Source organism: Anoplolepis gracilipes, chromosome 2 (genome assembly GCF_047496725.1).
Source record: "Anoplolepis gracilipes chromosome 2, ASM4749672v1, whole genome shotgun sequence".
NCBI classification, from domain to species: Eukaryota; Metazoa; Arthropoda; class Insecta; order Hymenoptera; family Formicidae; genus Anoplolepis; species Anoplolepis gracilipes.
Window position 1 is genome coordinate 516,515 of NC_132971.1, and position 19,945 is coordinate 536,459.

General features: G+C 33.8%; 3 protein-coding genes and 1 long non-coding RNA gene across 9 annotated transcripts in view; 2 read left to right on the forward strand and 2 right to left on the reverse strand.

Moving 5' to 3' along the window:
- Positions 1 to 298, reverse strand: part of LOC140663304 (uncharacterized) — an 81,218-nt gene extending 80,920 nt beyond the window's left edge. Inside the window, exon 1 of the long non-coding RNA XR_012046248.1 lies at positions 141 to 298. This is a non-coding gene — a long non-coding RNA (uncharacterized lncRNA). The remainder of the gene's footprint in view (positions 1 to 140) is intronic.
- Positions 299 to 466: 168 nt separating this feature from the next.
- Positions 467 to 6,251, forward strand: Sap-r (uncharacterized). The gene is made up of 14 exons (XM_072887384.1): positions 467 to 727; positions 1,651 to 1,756; positions 2,105 to 2,465; positions 2,891 to 3,205; positions 3,287 to 3,475; positions 3,560 to 3,679; positions 3,786 to 4,052; positions 4,137 to 4,268; positions 4,352 to 4,522; positions 4,606 to 4,825; positions 4,955 to 5,266; positions 5,362 to 5,501; positions 5,597 to 5,821; positions 5,903 to 6,251. The coding sequence occupies exons 1-14, from the start codon at positions 688 to 690 to the stop codon at positions 5,948 to 5,950; spliced, it is 2,646 nt and encodes an 881-aa protein (XP_072743485.1). The 5' UTR covers positions 467 to 687; the 3' UTR covers positions 5,951 to 6,251.
- Positions 6,252 to 6,825: 574 nt separating this feature from the next.
- Srrm1 (Serine-arginine repetitive matrix 1) lies at positions 6,826 to 16,039 on the forward strand. Of its 6 annotated transcripts, none has more exons than XM_072910842.1 (16): positions 6,826 to 6,914; positions 7,018 to 7,123; positions 7,565 to 7,654; positions 8,109 to 8,231; positions 9,882 to 10,052; positions 10,825 to 10,988; positions 11,078 to 11,272; positions 11,360 to 12,181; positions 12,451 to 12,588; positions 12,707 to 13,213; positions 13,440 to 13,656; positions 13,747 to 13,835; positions 13,922 to 14,157; positions 14,240 to 14,401; positions 14,498 to 14,985; positions 15,064 to 16,039. In XM_072910842.1, exons 2-16 carry the CDS (start codon positions 7,112 to 7,114, stop codon positions 15,274 to 15,276), a joined length of 3,627 nt encoding a protein of 1,208 aa, XP_072766943.1. In that variant the 5' UTR covers positions 6,826 to 6,914; positions 7,018 to 7,111; the 3' UTR covers positions 15,277 to 16,039. The 6 variants fall into 6 exon arrangements, with proteins under 6 accessions (XP_072766943.1, XP_072766949.1, XP_072766944.1 ...); XM_072910848.1 differs by having other exon boundaries at positions 12,707 to 12,886; XM_072910843.1 differs by having other exon boundaries at positions 12,710 to 13,213.
- On the reverse strand, positions 15,952 to 17,736 carry Rpiiic53 (RNA polymerase III subunit C53). Its single transcript, XM_072910861.1, has 6 exons — positions 17,438 to 17,736; positions 17,236 to 17,365; positions 16,814 to 17,111; positions 16,651 to 16,751; positions 16,339 to 16,581; positions 15,952 to 16,256 (listed from the first exon to the last, which is right to left on the reverse strand). The coding sequence occupies exons 1-6, from the start codon at positions 17,566 to 17,568 to the stop codon at positions 16,137 to 16,139; spliced, it is 1,023 nt and encodes a 340-aa protein (XP_072766962.1). The 5' UTR covers positions 17,569 to 17,736; the 3' UTR covers positions 15,952 to 16,136.
- Positions 17,737 to 19,945: the final 2,209 nt, after the last annotated feature.

Sequence of the window (19,945 nt, forward strand, 5' to 3'; positions counted from 1 at the left end):
AGTGTACCTTCCACACGTAAATTTAAATTCCCCTCCCGATATTACAAATAATACAAATCGATCTACCTTTATACACATTTATTCACGACAATAAAAAACGCAAGTTGTATTTCTCTAGACAGTAGAAAAATGTAACTTACCGAAATTATTATTTTCCAAATTATTAGGTTTTTTTTACATTTTCTTTAGCATCACCTATACCTTCATGGTAGTATTATGACAACAAAATATTCTTTGTGACACTCATCGCGAAAACAACGTGTCATAACTATGGTCGCGACAGTTGGTAACATGTGTGCGTGCGTGTGTGTATCGTGTGTGTATCATGTGCGTATCGATACATTGTTCTGACTGACGAACTGGTGATACGTTGCCGAACGCCGAACGTTGCCGAGTGTCGCCGAACTGTATCGAAAAGTGTATTCTCGTTCTCGAGTCTCGAGGAAGCGTGCGATGTGCGATTCATCATCATTTAGCGTTCAACATTTGTACCGATTGGAATAAATTTAGATCAGTCGAATAGCACGTCGTTCCCTGTGGATGCGATTATTTTTACATATTCATCATTGGCTGCTCGTGGCCCATCATTTCGCACTGGAATTCAACTGCGCACCGTCGTGTGTTATTACGTGTCTACGTTAACGACGACGTCCGACTGGCAATCGAGAGTCGAGCTGTCTTGAAAGCATGAGGGAGTATCTCATCGCGTTCAGCGCGATTTTAGCTGGTGAGTTTTCCTTCAAACAGATAGGCCGATATTTCTCTCCTTCTGTGTTTTCCTTGTCCGAAAAATATCTTGCGTCGCACTTTTTTTTTTTTTTTTTTTTTTTATTAAGCAACAGTATTTTTCCAATATGCGCACTTCCTCTTGGAATGTTTTTCATTTGGCAGCGCTCGAGCACGCATGCACATACATATTTAATTCTATATTTGTATCTTGATTTTGTAAACGTATATTTACGAATGTCGTTTAGTTTTATTTATATATATATATATATATATATATATGTACATACATATCGACTTCTTATCGGTTCTATTATTTTTGTTTTTTCTTTCTCCCCGACATACATAGATTGCTCTTTTCTTTCTCTTTTGTTCGCTCTTTTTGTCTCGCTCGCGTCGTAATGTTCTGTCCTTTTTGCGTCGCTAGTTAATCGCTATTCACATTACTCATTGCAGAAGCACTGTTTCCTAGGATGGTTAAAATGACTCAGAGTTGATTTCAACTTGTAATTTGTCAATTTAGATTGATGAAAATACGCCACTGTGTCGGAAATGCGTATCGTGATAACAATATCAATGTTACTTTTTGTATCTATCAACTGTATGATAATTATGTTTTCGCATCATGTAAAATGATTCTATTCTTTAAAATTTCCTTGAGATATGCTCATGGTTTCTATGAATACAATGACTGTAAACTTATCAGAACCCACTTTAAAAAGGAACTTTTAGTGCTTCCTCTTACAGATATTACTCATCGTTTCAAGAAGCTAATGATATTATATTATCATGTGTATCCTATTTATTTAATCTTGTATCATTTGAATGACTTTAGTAATACAACTTGATACAAAAATTCAATGTTATTTGGATCAGGAATAAGATTACAGAAAATTATACAAATACATTTTTTGTTATTTTCAGTATCTACAGCTGGAGTGATCATAACTGCTGAATCAGAAAATGGTCCCGAACTTTTGGGTTCAAACGAATGTACATGGGGTCCAAGTTATTGGTGTGAGAATCTAAAGTAAGTTTTAGTGATTGTTTATAATTTAAAATAAGCTAATGTAACATAAATTTTATATAAATAGAATAAACAGTGACAGAGAGTAAATTGATTTAAAACATATATTGTGTTTTTATTATATATGTATAATATATGAGATAGATAGTAATGATTGTATATGTATATATTAAAATATAAAATATAATTTTTCTCGAATAAATATCTAATTGTAAGAGATAAAGAGATAAAGCATCTAAATATTTTTTAATTGATTTTAATTTTGTCTTTATATTAATATTACTTATTAATATTATTGTACTTGATATTATTGTGAGAATAATGTTCATTATGTTAATCCTCTAATAACAGAACAGCTAAAGGATGCAATGCTGTTAAACATTGTATTCATCGATATTGGGAACAAATGGAAGTCCCAGAGGATAACGACAATGTATGCGGAATTTGCAAGGATATGGTGCAACAGGCACGTGATCAATTGGAGAGTAATCAGACTCAGCAGGATTTGAAAGATGTTTTCGAAGGCAGTTGTAAATTAATTCATATTAAACCAATTGTCAAAGAATGCATCAAAATTGTGGATCAATTTGTTCCTGAACTTGTGGAAACATTAGCATCCCAAATGAATCCATCTGTGGTTTGTTCTGTCGCAGGACTCTGTAATAATGCTCACATTGATAAGTTGCTTTTACAATATCAAACAGTAACAAAGGTAAGAATTAATCACATAATTTTAATTGTTTTATTACTTAAATTTGTTTTCTTGGTTTTATTGAGCAAAGATTAGTCAGTTCCTCTTCAAAATAAATCAATATATCAGTTGTCAACCATGTCAAATGACCTATTGACACATGCATATATGTCTTGTATCTATCATTCTCTCACAAATATTTGCATAACTTGCAAGATTAGATTACTATGGAACTTACTCTGTTACAAACAACATTTAATAATATTTCAACAATTTCATTACTTTATTTAATTAATTTTCTAAAAATACAATTTATAAAAATCTTATCTGTATATTTGATAAATAACAATGGATAAAGACTGTTTATTATTAAAGATTGCTGTTTACGTTAGTCATACATCAATGATTGGCAAAATAATTGTTAACAAAGAGTGTTATATTTTTAGAAGGACAACAAAGAAACCAAGTCAATTTTAATGAAGAATGACGAACTGGAGCCTGATGAATGCACCAAGTGCTACACAATAGCAAAGTATATGGAAAATAAATTACATCATACATCACGAGATAAGATGCTTCTGCAATTTTTGAATATTTGCCGCAATTTTGGTTCCTTTTCGGATTCCTGTTCTACTATCATTATGATTCATTTTAGTACCATTTACGATCATTTACAAAATAATTTCAATGCAGATAACATATGTCACTTATCAGGACAGTGCAGTAATAATTACCATAAACACGAAGACACTGTCGATGCGGTAAGTTATTCATACGTTACTCATATTTTGATTAGAGTGATTTGAAAGAATGTTTATTAAAATATATTCTACAATTGTTAGATTCCAAATGTAGAGATAACACCACTGTCAAGTGTTGGCATGGTAGAAGTTGGAGATGATCTTCCATGTAAGTTATGCGAGCAACTTGTGGGCCATTTGAAAGATCTTTTAGTCGCAAACACTACGGAGATAGAATTCAAACAAGTTCTTTTGGGCCTTTGTAAGCAAACTAAATCTTTTGCTGACGAGGTTTGTAGTTTAAATAAACAGCTACATATTTTACATATGTACATATAATATGTAATACCTATAGTATACAATAATTTCTTCTAGTGCAAAGCAATAGTTGATGAATATTATCAACAAATTTATGAATATCTTACAAAGGGATTGAACAGCAATGTTATCTGTCAATTATCTGGTATTTGTCCTAGTCCTGGCAAAACAATACAAGTAAGTAATAATATGTAAACATATTATTACATTTTATAACTATAATATATCTTTTAAATTAAATTAAAACTCGTTAAATTTAATTTTGTATTTTGCATCAAAACAGAGACCAATTTGGCCTTTAGTCCCAGAAAAATCGGCAAAAGTAGGGGTCAGTATAATGAATGATAAACAAGCTCAGAAAGAAATTGAAGTGACTATTGGCAAGGATCATCTAAAATTGGAAGCTGAAAAATTGCAAATTGAGCAATTGCCAACGAAATTCAATCCTTCTCCTTTGTTGATGCCACCCGAAGGTGGAAAAGAAGCATGTGCACTGTGTGAATATTTGTTACATTACATACAGGATACTGTTACAAATCCTACAAATGAGGTAACAAATATTAAAATATTAATTTTATAGATTGATAATGTGACACATAAATTTATATAAAAGTTATAAATATTAAAATTTAAGGAGAAAGTGAAGGAAGTGCTTGAAAAAATATGTAAAAAGTTACCTTCCATTGAAGACACGTGTCAAGAATTTGTGGATACTTATGGAGATGCAGTTGTAGCTATACTTGCTCAGGAAATTGATCCATCACAGGTAAATGTACTCTTACATTTTGAAGCATAAGATCTGTAAAATATAATTATATTTATGTTAAATTTAACATTTAACCATTTAAGGTGTGTCCTATGATACATGTTTGCCCATCGGAGGCATACTCTGAATTATTAGAAAAAATTCCTAAAAGTTTCCTCCTTCAGGAGGAACAGGTACAGGATAAGCCAGGTTGTCCACTCTGTCTGCTTGCAGTGACGCAAATTTATAATGTTATCAAAGACAACAAAACTGAGGTACTAGTTTGTTACTTATCATGTTTGTAGTAATTATTATTTTTAATATGCAATTTATTCATTCTATATAACTTACATTGCAGGCTAACATTGAAGCCGAATTAGATAAATTATGTAATCACTTGCCACGTAGCTTGACCGACCAATGTACCGATTTCGTAAAGGCATACAGCAAAGAGCTCGTAGAAATGCTGCTCGCAGATTTGACACCCTCAGAAGTATGTGTTTATCTTAAATTGTGTGATCAGACCAAAGATCTTGGTCCAAAACATGATTATATTATTCAAAAGGATAGAGAAATATGTAAGTTCTTTTGACAAAATTTACATAAATGATAAATAGAAAAACTTATCATTTATGTGTTTAATTAAGAGAAATATCTCTGAGAAATTACTTATCTTGTTTTTTTTTAATTTTTGTTGAACATTTTAGTAACCAACGAGATACCTAATTATCCAGTACACACAATTGAGGCAGAGAATTTAGAGGATGGAATGTGTACAATTTGTGAATTTGCAATGCAATATATTGATAAAGTGATTGGTAATAAAAAGACGCGAAGTGAGATCGAAAATGCAGTACACAGTGTATGCAATCATTTACCAAAGACAGTTTCCAAGGAATGTAATCAGTTTGTAGATGAATACGCTGATACTATAATAAGTATTCTATCAGAGGATGTCAGTCCCAAAGAGGCATGTGCTTTGCTTGGCCTTTGCAAAGTCAGCATGATGCAAATTCAAGGTATGATAATTCCAAAGAAAATATTGTATCAATTCAAATGATTTCAAATGATGTATGTGGAAATATATATTTTGGCACAATTTTTGTTTCAACAGAATCTGTAGCAGAATGTGCCTTATGTCGAGCAATTATATCAGAAATTGACAAGTTGTTGGGTAATTCGAAGGTTGACGCTGAAATTGAAGAAGTTGTTAAAAAAGTGTGCAAATATCTACCTGCGGATAAGCGAGATAAGGTATTTTAAAAAGTTACGATTTTTCAACAAGTCATTTATATAAAGCTAAATTACATAAAATTTATGGAAATTAAATGAAATTTAAATCTATGCAGTGCACTACGATGGTAGACATTTATGGGCCGAGTATAATAAACATGCTAAGAGACCATGTGGATAGTGAAAAAATGTGCAAGAAAATGGCTTTGTGCTCTTCCAATGATTATTTTGCCATGTCATTTAAGAATCCACGTGCGTCGCAATGGATTAATGAGCTTAGAAAATGCACTTGGGGCCAATCGTTTGTGTGTGGAAACGAAGATTTAGCTAGACTTTGCAATGTAAGTATATAAATGTGCGAGACTTGACTAAAAAAATTAATTACAAAATTATTTTTTTCATTATCGCTCGTTTTGAATTAGGTTACAAAGCAGTGTGAAGAGTATCGAAAAAGTGGTGAAGTCGCATAAGTCACATCAATTATGGGTGACAATTATAAGCTGGAAATCTAACAGAAAAACAGAAAAAACAACGATGCATTATGCTTCTTGATTGGTGGGGTTTCCAGAAATTTTAGCTAAATAGGAAATAGCCTATTTCATGTTATAATATATACATATACGATCTTTATATTAATCTCTGCTATATCAGAGTCCTCGAATAATATTGATCTGTGTAGATGGGTGCGATAAATGATATTTTCTTTGAACCAAATATTACACGTAATCTATCGTACTGTTACATTACAAAATTACAAAAATTTGTAATCTTCGATAGTAAGTTGTAAGAATACCTTTCCTTCAATCAATATAAAGCTCCTATTTTATTAGCGAAACAATGTAATGACATTTATAAAGATATAAATTATACGTATGCGCGTTTTTCTTTTTTTTTTTTTTATATGTATAGTAAATGATGATCTGTTTTATTTCAAGTTTAACTGTGATAATGAAATAAAGGTTAATAAAAATATGTAACTCTGATGAATTGTGTATATTCCTCTTCTTAATAAAAACATACTTTTGAAATATTTTATTTTAAAAACTATTACGCCATGTTATTCTTTAGCTGCGTTCCACTAAGCAATCACGAACATTTATGTGTGTCTGTTTAACTTTCGGTTAGACCGAAAGTTAAACAGATATAATGTTTGTGATCGCTTAGTGAAACGCAGCCTTTGTGATTCTTGAAAAAGTGGAATTCTAGTTTTATTTTCTAATATACTCTACGACTCTATGTCATGAATGTTTCTGCTTCTATAGATATATTTTTAATCTACGCATGCGCGAGAAAAAGCGTCTCTATGGAAATACCCTAGATTTTTGTGCATCATGATTGCTGCGCGCGCAATTTGCGTGATCTAACGGCACGACCGCCATATTAGTGTGGACTGCATCAACTCTGATTGTTTCCGCGTCTGTGTGTGACTTTCAGGTATCGTACTCGTAAATACGCTCGTCGTTGATTGAACGTTCGTCGATCACTGGCGACGATTAGTGCGACTGTTCCAGTTTAATTGATTCATTTCTTATCGCAGAGAGGAAGCTTTCGATTTTGATATTTCGGAGCATTTCGCTGACTAGGTACAACCCATCTTGCCAAGTTCCGGGCTTGTGTTGCACGTTGCCAAAATGATGTACACAGTAAGGAAATCAGCACTAGTATCTCATATTATTTTCTTACATAATCTTTAATACATCTGAAATTTACCATTTTCTCAATTATTTCAATTCATTAGCAATTTTCATTTTAATGACTAAAAATAGATTTTTTGCTAAGCAGCTTTAAGTGTATAAATGGATGACAACTTTTTTTTTTTTCTATTTAACTTTGGAAAGAGAAATATTATTTCAATAGATTATAAATTTGAAAATTAGAAGAAAAAAATTGGAAACTTGCCAGAAATCAAATTATGATCATCCTCTATATTTTTGCTAAGTAATCAACTAAATTCTCAGCCAAGAACATTTTTCGTTATATTTAGACGTTAATAATTTGCAATTTTTAATATGAATCACAAAAATTTATTTATTTTTTTTTTATATGGGATCTTATCTCGTTCTCTCTACGCTTTTGTTTTTCAGGGGACAACTGCTTCGCAGGATACAAGGTTCAGTGACAAGGAGAAGAAGCTTCTTAAACAAATGAAATTCGGAGATTCATTGACACAAAAAGTAATTAATATTAAAATTAATTAAAATTAATAATTTTTTATATTTAAAAAAATGTTATACTCTTTGAACATGTTTGTATATCTGTTGTGGATTTACTTAGTATATATATATATATATATATATATATATATATATATATATAGTTTAAACAAATAGTTTAGATTATTAAACTAAAGAAATTGCTTCAAGGTAATAACAGCAAGTAAATTGTTAAGTACTTATTTTTTTCTGCAGAATTTTTCTAATCTTATTATTTTATCTAAAAGATTTATAATTTTAAAAACTTATAGTACACTAAAAAGTTATTTAAAAAGAAGAATATCGATTAAAACTTTATATATATATATATATATATATATATATATGTATATATATGTATATATATGAATGCATATAAATGTTACTGATTTAAAATTATATAAAATATTATAAAGCTTTAATGCGTTTGTCATAGGTGGATATGAGTAAAGTAAAACTTGATGTTATTAAACCATGGATTACAACGAAGATTACACAGATTCTAGGAATGGAAGACGACGTTGTGGTAGAATTTGTGTATAATCAGCTTGAGGAGAAGGTAAGAGATACATTGCATTTAATCGAGCAAAATTTAATTAGGAATAGATTTTTAATGCAACTAGCTCGTGAAAAAACAATAATGTCAGTAATGCGTTCACTTGGCTTTTTCCCCTCATCATTATAGGAAACCGTTAAATATACATTATTTCAGCACGATGTTTTCGTACAAATCGCAAGCATTCATTATCCAAACTTTGCATGATGTGCTGAGTTTGGATAACACAAAGCAATGAGGCAGATGTTATCTTCTATTTTACTTGCCACATTGTTTTTTTTTTTTTTTTATTTGAAATCCATAAATTTCATCGTTCCTCAGTATTCCTCGTTTTTAATCGGCCCATATATTTCCTTCCAAGCATATCCACTTTCGACAAAAGAAAAAAAAAAAAAAAAAAAAACAGAAAAAATTGATCTGTAGCTGATCCTGCCATATCAAACTATATAAAGTCAATCTTTATCATATATGTTTGAATTCCCCGTTAGTATAAGTAGAGACCGTTGGTGGGGCTCAACCCTTTTGTCCAAATGGCATTCGGATGTGCTCCTCTCTACATCCGATTGGCTGCCTTTCTATCAGCCGTCAGCCCTAATGTCAGCTGTGGTGGCAGTTGGTATCTCAACGTCACCTTAGAACCGCCGCAAAGCTTCAGCTTCAGCAGCTACGTCATCGCTGCAGCTACTACAGGTCAACATCGTCAGCCACGTCGCAGGATGATCCTTTCGTCACATCACGCTCCTGATTCCTGCTTCTCCCTTCCCGGAGCTGCGCGCGATGTCTTGCCGTGCAGTATCGACCATCATCGTCTGCTGCAATGGACGTCGCTTCTATTCGGCCAGCTACCTCGACCGAGGTAGTTTGTCATCGTGAGCTACGAGATTTCGAAAGCCTTGCAGCTTTCGAGGATCGTCCAAGGATCTTCAGTTTCCCGATGGCGTCATCCTTCTGCAGATGGCACTTTGGGACTTTTGGAAGCTTCATCTTTTGCCGCGAGCTACGGTTTCTCCGTTGGAAACGCCGATGTCGAAGTCGAGCAAAATCGAGCACCATCGCTTACTTAACACTGGACCTCGGTTTGCAAAGGACTTCGATATTCTTCCGGACATACTGTCGGTCACGTATCGGCATGATTCAGGCGAAAACAGCGCCCGGTGGTATCCCTACACATGACGTTTGACTCTTTGTCACTGTCACAGGTTGGTGAAAAGGTGATCCTTTTATACGACATTATCTCTACGATTTTCAGGCGGATGTTTTCGCCGGATATTCGAGATATATGCTTTTCTCTCGTTTCAGCACATACACCATAATGGTGTAAATATTAAGATCAATGAAGAGTTATGAGGTATTGATCTACTTTGTGCTATTTATCATAATTTTTTCTCCTCCAGCATGTAACTTTTTTAATACAGGTACAAAAGAGTGATCAACGGCACTAATAAGGTGGTAAGGCACACTTAGACGTAATAAATATCTGCTTTTTCGAGGGGGAAAAGCAGTTCGGATAACAATAGGAATACAAGTATTTTTTGTCAAATCTCAATCAAAATTTAACGTAGTATCTTTTTATCATTAAATTTTGTTTAGAAGCACTATTTTTTGTTGTTCTTGCATATAGAAAATTAAATTTGGATTCAATATATTTTACAGTTTCCCGACCCCCGAAAAATGCAGATCAACTTAACAGGTTTCCTGAACGGCAGGAATGCCCGTTCTTTTATGGGTGAATTATGGGACCTTCTGGTCTCTGCTCAAGAAAGTGTTACGGGCATTCCCGAGGCTTTCTTGCAACAAAAAAAGGATCAGATTAAAAAACGTTTGGTAATTATCAATTTTTATCTTAAAATTTGTATTCATAAACATGTAGTATAGTTAAATATGGCTATTTGATGTTTATATTTATATTATATATATATATATAATATTGCGTGATTTTATATAGTAACATTGTGTATGAGTTCAACTCACCAAATATTCAACAAATTCACATACATGTGTAACACATTTACATGATAAATTTTATTATATAAATAACTATATAAATATAAATTTTACTTGTCGCTACTGTTAGATACTATTATACAGTTAGCCATGTTTAGCATTTGAATAATGTATAGTTTTAAAGGCCACAACACATAGACAAACATATCAACATTTTTTATTGTATTTTACAATCCATGAGAATACTTGACAGTGATTAGTCGATTTTCTTATTGCTTATATCTTATTTTGATTTAATATTTTTTTTTTTATTTTGTATCTATACAATTATATACAATTAATATATAATAAATAATAATACATAATTAATAAGTGTATAATAAATATATACAATTTTTTATGCAATACATTGATTTACATATAAATATTGTATAATATAAATGTATAAGTATTTTTGAATATGAATATTCTATGAAGTTTTCTAAAAGATAAATAAACAATTGAATTACTATATTTTGATATTCAGTGAAATGTTCAGTTCAATGTAATGCAGTGGATGACATAATTTCAATTTACTTATATTAGTTGTGAAAAAACGATATCTTGTAAGTTGCAAACAAGTTTTACATTATGTTATAATATATCAAATTAGGAAGAACAAGAGAAGCTTCAAGCATCGTTGGCGGAGAAAGAAAAAGAAAAGGAGCGCGAAAAGGAAAAAGATGACGCGGAGAGTAAAGTGAAAAAAGACGAGAAGGATAGCAGCTCGTCGAAGGAGCGTAGAAGAGATCGAAGTAGGGATCGTGATAGAGACAGGTATTACATCATTGAGGAAAATAAAGTTTTCAAAAAGTATATATAGTTATATTTATATATCTCTTGTGTTTTTATATTTTTTTACATAGAAATAAAAGGAGCAGATCACGGGATCGACATAGAGATCGCGATCGATCGAGCCGAAAAAGAAGATCCGTTTCAAGATCACCAAGTAAAAATTCGTTGAAAGATAACGGAAAAGATATGCCTGAAGCTAAGATCGAACGGGAGGACTCGCCGCAACCGGAAAATGCCATACCCTTGATGCCAGTTAAAACTAAGCCGTAAGCAATATAAATTATATTTATATATGATTAGAATACACTATCGACTTAAAAAGAAAAAAAAATCGAAATCTTATATATTTGCAGGGAGGCCGCAGTAGCAATATCGAGATTGCAAGCCAAATTGATGAGCATCGCTGATGGAAAGAAAAAGAATAATCGTACACCTTCGCCAGAATCGCTGGACAAATCAGCGAGAAAATCGCGATCTATATCTAAATCGCCAGTGAATCGTTCAAAGAAATCTAAGTCTAAATCACCTAGCCGGGATTCGAAGACGCGTCGATCGCGATCGCCTGCTTCGAAGTCGAGACGGTCGCACTCCAAGTCAAGATCCCGTAGATCTCGATCTAAATCCAGAAGGACCAAGTCACGGTCGCAGGATCGCATCAAGTCAAAGCGAAGCAAATCCAAATCACCGAGATCACGATCGCGATCGCGATCCAAGAAATCGCGATCCAAGAGCGACGATAGGAGCAAGTCGAGGAAATCGAGATCTGATTCGAGCGACTCGAAATCTTCCAAGTCTCGCTCGAAATCCCCGGATAAACGGAAAGACAATGCGGACTCTAATAGAAAACGCGACGGTACTACGAGCAGTAGCTCAGAATCCGAAGAAGAAAAAGATGCGAAAGATAAGAACGATTTCGAGATACGAAAGAAAAAGGACGGCGTACAAGCTAAGAGATCTTACCGAAAAACTAATAAGGACGATAGCGGTAGCGATAGCGATTCTAGTCGGGAGAGAAAGTCAGCTCCTAAGAGAAGAAGCCCTTCGCCACGTAAGGACAGAGGTCGGTCCAAGGACAGAGACAGAAATAGATCACGGGATAGATCGCGAGACAGGTCACGAGATAGATCGCGAGATAGATCACGCGACAGATCACGCGATAGAGACAGGAATCGAAGGTGAGATTTACAAATTGTATATAAAAACTATTTGTGTTATATTTATTAAATTCAAGACGATATCGAGGATATATTCGAGATGATATGACGAATTGCGCAATGCTGATAACTATTTGATTTTTTCAATATAATTCTTCAAAGTTAAAACGTTTAAATTATAACGATTATATTCTTAAATTAATGATAATCGACATAATTTTATTTGAAGAAATATTTTCAATTAACTATCTTACAAAAATGAAAAATTTCTTTACTTTTTCTTACTTTAGAAGATCATTGGATCGAGATCGTGACAGAAGACGGGAGCGAGAGCGTGAAAGGGAGCGAGAAAGAGATAGATTGGATCGGTACAGCGGCAGCCGCGGCATGCGGCCACCTTCTGTACGCAGACCACTTAATAGACGTAGGTCAGTATATATATGTCAGTATATATATATATATTTATTTTTTTTTTTTTTTTTTTTTTTTTTTGCACAGTAAACGAATTTTATTTTTATATTTCGCATACATGAAAAATTGTTCCAGCAGCCCTCCGCGCAGAAGTCCGACAAGATATCGTCGTAGGTCACCGAGTCCCGAAGATAGGCGTCGCAGAAGATCATTAGATCGTCGAAGGCGATCGTCGGAGAGACGCGACAGACGTCGATCACCCGATCGCCGTGGCAGCCGACGTCATTCACCGGACGGACGGGATCGATCGAGCAGGTACGATAGATCTTCCTCGCGCGACAGATCAAGTAGACGAGAGCGATCCAGAGAACGACGGGATAAGGATCGTCGATCTAGATCCAAAGATCGTAGATCGAGATCTAAGGATCAGAGGTCATCGGTGGATCGTTCGAGAGAGGGGAAGCGGTCTCCCGATCGTTCGAAGGAGGTCAAGGATAAGGCAAGGGACAGAAAAGTGGATGAGAAAACTAAAAGGCCGCCTGATACAGGATCGCGAAAAGAATTGCGAAACGGCCGGTCTAAATCGAGTAGCTCGGAAAGTAGCGAGAGTAGTTCCTCTAGCAATGGGGACGAGTCACTTAGGTGAGTGAGATTTCCACTTTGAACACGATACTTGGTTTTACGGAATCTCGATTGTGGTGGATGATGATAATAATGATAAATCTGCGGATATGTATATGTGCAATACGGATATTGCGTGTGGTGTATTCGTTTATCATTAGTTGAATAACTTTTTACAGATTGTGTGCATATATGTGTATGTATATTCTGTGTCTACAGGAAATGTATGTATATTCTGTGTCTACAGGAAATCAATCGAACGCAAAACATCTCAGGAGAAGCGGGAAAGAGAACACGCAGATGATTCTAAGAAAAAGGAGAAAGAGAAAACGGTGAAGGAGGAACAACCTAAGCGGCCAGAAAAGGAGATCAAGAAGATCGAACCTGTTGTCGCGAAAAAATCGGAATCCAGTGTTTCTCCTAAGAAACTTCAAGCTGCTGCTCTTCCTATTACCAGACACAGAGTAAGTTTAATAAATTCTATATTGTTATTCTATATATATGCTATGTATGTAATTGAATTCTTTTATAAAACTTTTCTCTTATTTTTCCAGTTTTCAAAGAGCTTGTCGCGTACACCCTCGCCGTTTAAGAAGACCGAAGACATCGTGGCAGCAGCAATTAAAATTAAACAAACTATTAAGTATGTCACAAAATATTTATTTCATGAATATTATTCTCGATATGCTACAGGTAATATTATCGATGTTACGTATAATTTATTTTCAGAGAAGATATCAAGGATGAATCGCCGAAAATTGGAGAAACAAATTTCACCACTGGAGATGCTTTTCCTTTAAAAAAAGATGAGAAATCTGTGAAAACGACGAAATTGATAGTAGAATATAAAAAGTCTGCTCAGAAATCGCTAGAATCTTCATCGAAGAACTCTACAGAAGTGGCCAAAAAAATAAAGAGAGAAAAGCGTGATGGTTCCACAGATAGTGAGGATAGTGATGGCGAAAGTAAAATATACATTTTATTTAACTGTATATAATTAATATCAATATTCCGTTCCTTTAAATATATTTATTTTACTTTTATTAGGCAAGAGAAAATCGAGAAAGCTAGAGAAACCGAAGAGGTCGAGGAAAGCATCGACAGATGAAGATAAATCTGATAAAAGCAAAGCTGGATCTAGTTCAGATTCTGAAGATGATAAAAAACATTCAGATAAAAATAAAAAAGCTAGAGATACCAATCGAACTGGTAAGTTTTTTTTTCAAATTTGGTGAAGAACAAATGCGTGTTATATAATAAAATATAATAATATGATATAAACTTAATTAATATTTTACGATATAGATTCTACAGATGATCGCAGCAAAGATAGAAAGGATAGAAAACGTGAAATTGCTGAAAATGATTCACGAAAACGTTCAAAAAAGGAGATAGAAGAAGAATTTAAAAAATCAAAAAGATCGCGTAGAGATTCTTCTTCGGGTGAGGAAGAGCAGAAATCTAAAAGAACCAGAAACGAAGATGACAGATCAAGATCTCGAAAATCAAAGAAAGATTCGAGTTCCGATGAAGAGCCCAAGAAAATAAAGAAAAGGAGAGATACTTCCTCAGACGAGGAAAAATCTAGATCACGAAAATCTAGAAAGGATTCGACAAGTGAAGATGAATCTAAATCCAAATCAAAAAAATCCAAACGAGATTCCAGCTCAGAAGAGGATGATCTCGGAGATAAAGACACGAAGAAGAAAAGGAAAATTGACGACAGCTCAGACGATGAGAAAGTAAAAAAGAAGCGTAAGAAAAAGGCAAAAACTAGTACCAGCGAATCGGAGGTAACGACTTGTATTTAAATACAACAAATATGTTTTCTTTTAAAAACATTTTTATTATCAAATTCTGATATTTTTCAGGAAAGTGAAGTGGAAGAGAAGAAGAAGAAGAAGGAAAAGAAGCATAAGAAGCACAAGAAGCACAAGAAGCATAGAAAACATAAGAAGAAGAAGGTAGCGGAATCAGATGAGTCTGATGTAAGTGAAGGTAATACGGAGGAACTGGAAAAGAAACTTCGAGAGAAAGCACTAAAGAGTATGAAAAAGGGGCATAGCATTGAACGAAGTGATTGAGAATAACGTGTGTCATGAAGATATCTCTGTATCGTAAAGCATTCTAATTTTATTACAAATATCATTTTCGTTTCATATTACATACAATTGGATTATTTCTATATATATATATATATATATATATATATATTTTATATATATTTCACTCAATCCCTTCGAAAGATCAAACTATTGATGAAGAGATTATCAAGTAGTGTTTATATAAACACATTCGGGAAAAGTATGATTAAGATTTTCTAATATCTAATTTTTTTACACTCTCCATTCAGATTTACAGATTGATTTTCTTGTAATATTAAACACAGTGTACTTATTCATGCTGATACAGATATTCTATTTAGGCTGATGTAATAAAAGATTTTTTTTCTAATCTGATTTATCTAATTATTAATTGTACACACAGTTCTTCACACTTCAGTTCTTCAGCACGTCAAAAAAAAGTAGGGCTTGTATACAGCGATTGATTTGTGTTTATTTGTATAAAGTTTAGTCCTTAATGCAATGTTTAGAGAATACAATAAATAGTATATAGAATAATGTTACGGCACACAACTCATACAAGAACTATCAAAAACTACTTTGCAGAAACCTCAGCATATGCCCCCGAATGATATAGTCATTTCTATTTTACAGTGACTCCTAATTTCTTCTAGACATCAGAATCGCCATACCGAATTTATGGAATGTAATGTAATTTATTTACTATCTTACATAATTCTCTAGTACACTGGAAAAGAAAATACAGAATTACTTATAATTATAATCCGTATTACATATATTGCTCACAAATCTCCTCCAGTTAACATCCTTTTTTTACACTTCTAAACTTTTTATTAAAGATTATACATTTAAAGATTTAATTAAGAATTTTTCAACATAGTTTCTAAGTCTGGCAAACAAACTAATTGATTGTTTACTGGACCAAGATTAACAAGATCACCAGTTAATGATACAGTATTAACTTTTGCAGCTAAAAGCTCCTAAAACATAATAACAATTTTATAAATAATTGCGCTAAAATATTGTATATTGAGGATTAAGAGTTATTAAAATACGATTTACCTGTTGAAAATCTTGTACATTAGTGTCGACAGAAAAATAGTTATTGCCAATACATAATCTTGCTTTACCCGATTTCAAAATCTCAAGTTTGCCTAATAAACCATTTTTTAAACTATTCAAACCACGATGCTCATTTTTTGCTTTATTGTCATTTTCATTTTCATTATGAGTAATCAAGTCATTTGATACTTTTGGCTTTGATTCTTCTTTATTAAATTCTAAATCTTGCCAACAGTCTGGAAACTATTAATAAAATCTTAAACTAATTATGAACAATAATTATATCAATAGCTGCAACAAAATATGTCTTACCTGCATTAATACATAAGGATTACTTTTGTTTTCGATTATTTGGGATATAGTAATTTCTTTTTTAATTTTCTCGCTTGAAGGTTCCTCTTTTATATTTACAACTATGAAAGAGAAGAGTATATATAAGAATTCGATAAAATTAGAAGAGAAGTTATATTCTTACCTTCACCATTTTCCAAGATGACTGGTTTCTTGTCAATTTCTTCATCATTAAATTCTTCTTTTATAATTCTTGGCAGTACAATAGGATCCATCTTTTCATCAGGATTTATATCATCAAAATCATTATGTAATAGATCCTTGAATTTTTCTTCATCTGCATTATTGGTAAATTTATTTATATTTAGCTTTGATTTTTCCAGATAGTTTTTAGGACCTGTACTATTACTACTACTAGAACCATAGGATCTTCTACTAACAGTAGGTACTGAATGTATTCCTTCCGACCATATGCCCACAGACTAAAATATATATGTATACATGTAAAACAAAATATATATATATATATATATATATATATATATATATATACAGATTATGATTTATGCTACAAATTGAAAGACATTTAGTCTATATTGTATGTACTTGTATTATGTTTCCCTTTTCCCTTCCATGCCTGCCGTCTCCTCTTCCTCTTCCTCTTGCATTTCCTCGTCCTCTTCCTCGATCTTTTTCCTTTGGTTTTGTAACGTCAACTTGAGCTGGTGTTACTTCGCTAAAAATGAATTTATCTTTAACATTTATAACATATGTCGTAAAATAATCCATTATTTAATATAGTTCATACTCTTTTTTCTTGTTCCTCTGCACATTAAGATTTGGTGTATACACCTTTTTGGGCCTTTCAGGTTTAATATTTCCACCCAGTGTCAGATCTCGTGGCAGTCGGTAGGATGTCAGCCTCTGTGTACCTGGCATTTTTAAATTAAACACTACTCGATACTAATGCTCGATTTTTTATATATTACACGTCTCTGTTATTGACAATATCTTAACCTCAATACGATTTCACGACCGCGAGAGACAAAAATATTAACTCCCTTCTGTCGCGCGTGTCGCGTGGAGAAAGGAGAGAGTTGAGTGAAATATTGTACCGCACGTATCGATAGTATCGAGTTTCGGTTTCGATACGAGAACCGCAGATCGCAGCGCCGTTCGATAAATTTCGAATAAGTAGCCGCATTTACGTGCGTGCGGATCTCGGGAGTCGGCGTCTTCCTCGCGAGTGTTACGAAAAAGTGAATTTTTGCGCGCGAAACATTATCGCGAATTGTGAAATATCGAATATCCCAGTGACTGTGTCGAACATTGTGTAATTGTGAACATTATACGCAGAACTGTCAGATGCAGATGCTTCTGCGTGTCTACAAACGGGGACCGGCATCATCTCTGCGGTATCTCAAGTTGTAATCGAAAGTATAATCGGTCTATCAACCACCATCGTCGTCCAAACAGAGGTATGTACTCTGGATTATTTGTATCAATTATGTTTTTCGTAATACATATTTTTAATAAGGATACACGAGGATCGCGCGCTATTTTCCGATTTCGCGCACATTGATGAAATGTTATTGATAACTGTATTTTTGTCAATTAAAGAAGCTTAATTAAGCCACAATTATTTTGATCTTTTACAACTCAAACTACTAAATTCATTAAGACTAGTCTCATTTTGGAGCTCGCTCTCTCTCTCTCAAGGAAGGTTATTTATCCTCAAAATCATAATATTTATATCGAAATATTTCTTTCAAAAGTGAGGTGCTAAATCGAAAAGAAAAAAAGAATCGACGCAACAATATTAAAGATCGCTATATAAAAGCAGATAAGCGATATCGCGGCGCGGCAATCTGTAGAAAACGGCGTCGGCGGTCGGCGGCGCAGACGACGAGCGACGTTTTCAGGACGATTAGTAGCATAGTGACATGGGCAGGAGGAGAGCATAGCCGGTGTGGATGAGGTCATCGTATGATTTTTTAGCTGCGCCGCGCACGCCGGCAGTCGCGACGCGGAGCGCCCGAACGCCGGCCGTTGCTGCTGCACGCGTTCCCGGTTCCCGCTGCCGCCACACGAGCGAGCGAGCGGTGATCCTGCCGGCCAGAGAGAAAGAGAGAGAGAGAGAGAGAGAGAGAGAGAGAGAGAGAGCCAGGACATGCGACGGCGTGCCACGTGCCACGGCGCCGTACATGTCAGCCGTGTCCGCGAGTGCACCCAGATCGTCCTCTAGCAGGTGGTGAAATCGCCCTGATATCTGTTTCTCTTTTCGCTTCTCCGTTTCTCCTTTTTTTTTCCATTTATACGATCGAGAGAGGACACCGCGAATCCCGTCACCAGGATATTCCGCATCGGAGTGAATCTCTGAGAGTTGGAGTTTTTGTAGTTGAGGATTTTGCATAACGAGCATCCGCGATCTTGATCGACAATGTGAGAAAGGGTGTACTTAAGACGAAAGGGAAATTTGATTTGCCTTTTTTTATATATGCAAGATGTTTGTTTTAATTAATATCATGGAAAAGTGAGTGAATTCTGTCACGGAGAAGGTGTTTTATTGAAAATAACTCCCAAACTACGTGCGTTAATCGCTTGTTAATCCATTTAAATTCTGACAAGAAGCCACTTTCTAATTCAGCCAATTATTGGATTATTTTTATCATTCCTTTACAAGTACTCTCTCTTGCTCTTTCTCTCTCTCTCTCTCTCTCTCTCTCTCTCTCTCTCTCTCTTTCTTTACTTTATTTAATTTATCTTTGCTTTTGCAAGAAATATCCCTTGACAATGAGTTATATGTTTTTAGAGATATTTATACTTTTCATCAAATATAATTTGCATAGTGAAGACTTTCTTTATGATGACAGTTTCTTCTATAATTTTATACGATTATTTTCATAGTGCACAGCTGTTGCGTAGAGTTACAGGTCGTCGCGCACGATAATCGTATTCGCGTATTTTACGATCGTATGCATGTCAGAGACTAGGAATTAAAACCGGTACAATTTCAGTGAGTTTATGTTTCTATGTTATCGAGATATCAAAGTAATCTCTATATTTATCTGCAAATATTAGCATAAAATACAATTTTCTCATCTTATCTATATATATTTTCTTATCTTATCTTGTATAACATCAAATTTGTATTTATAATATCAAGATATTATATAATCGAAATTACATCATTTTTTTATTATATATTAATATATTATATGTAATTCATAAATTATAGTATGCATATTTCAATCAATGATCAACTTCTATTCATTACTGTTAAATCAACACAGAATTCAATATCAACCTTTCTCTT

Bases quoted from the DNA above. Each gene is read 5' to 3' on its own strand.
- Rpiiic53 (XM_072910861.1), bottom strand. From the start codon at position 17,568: ATGCCAGGTACACAGAGGCTGACATCCTACCGACTGCCACGAGATCTG. The intron at 17,112-17,235 runs GTACATACAATA...TATATATTTTAG, and splicing joins AAAAGGGAAACATAATACAA to TCTGTGGGCATATGGTCGGA. The intron at 16,752-16,813 runs GTAAGAATATAA...TCTCTTTCATAG, and splicing joins CATCTTGGAAAATGGTGAAG to TTGTAAATATAAAAGAGGAA.
- Sap-r (XM_072887384.1), top strand. From the start codon at position 688: ATGAGGGAGTATCTCATCGCGTTCAGCGCGATTTTAGCTG. The intron at 728-1,650 runs GTGAGTTTTCCT...TGTTATTTTCAG, and splicing joins GTTCAGCGCGATTTTAGCTG to TATCTACAGCTGGAGTGATC. The intron at 5,502-5,596 runs GTATTTTAAAAA...AAATCTATGCAG, and splicing joins CTGCGGATAAGCGAGATAAG to TGCACTACGATGGTAGACAT.
- Srrm1 (XM_072910842.1), top strand. The intron at 10,053-10,824 runs GTAATTATCAAT...ATATCAAATTAG, and splicing joins ATCAGATTAAAAAACGTTTG to GAAGAACAAGAGAAGCTTCA. The intron at 11,273-11,359 runs GTAAGCAATATA...ATATATTTGCAG, and splicing joins ATGCCAGTTAAAACTAAGCC to GGAGGCCGCAGTAGCAATAT.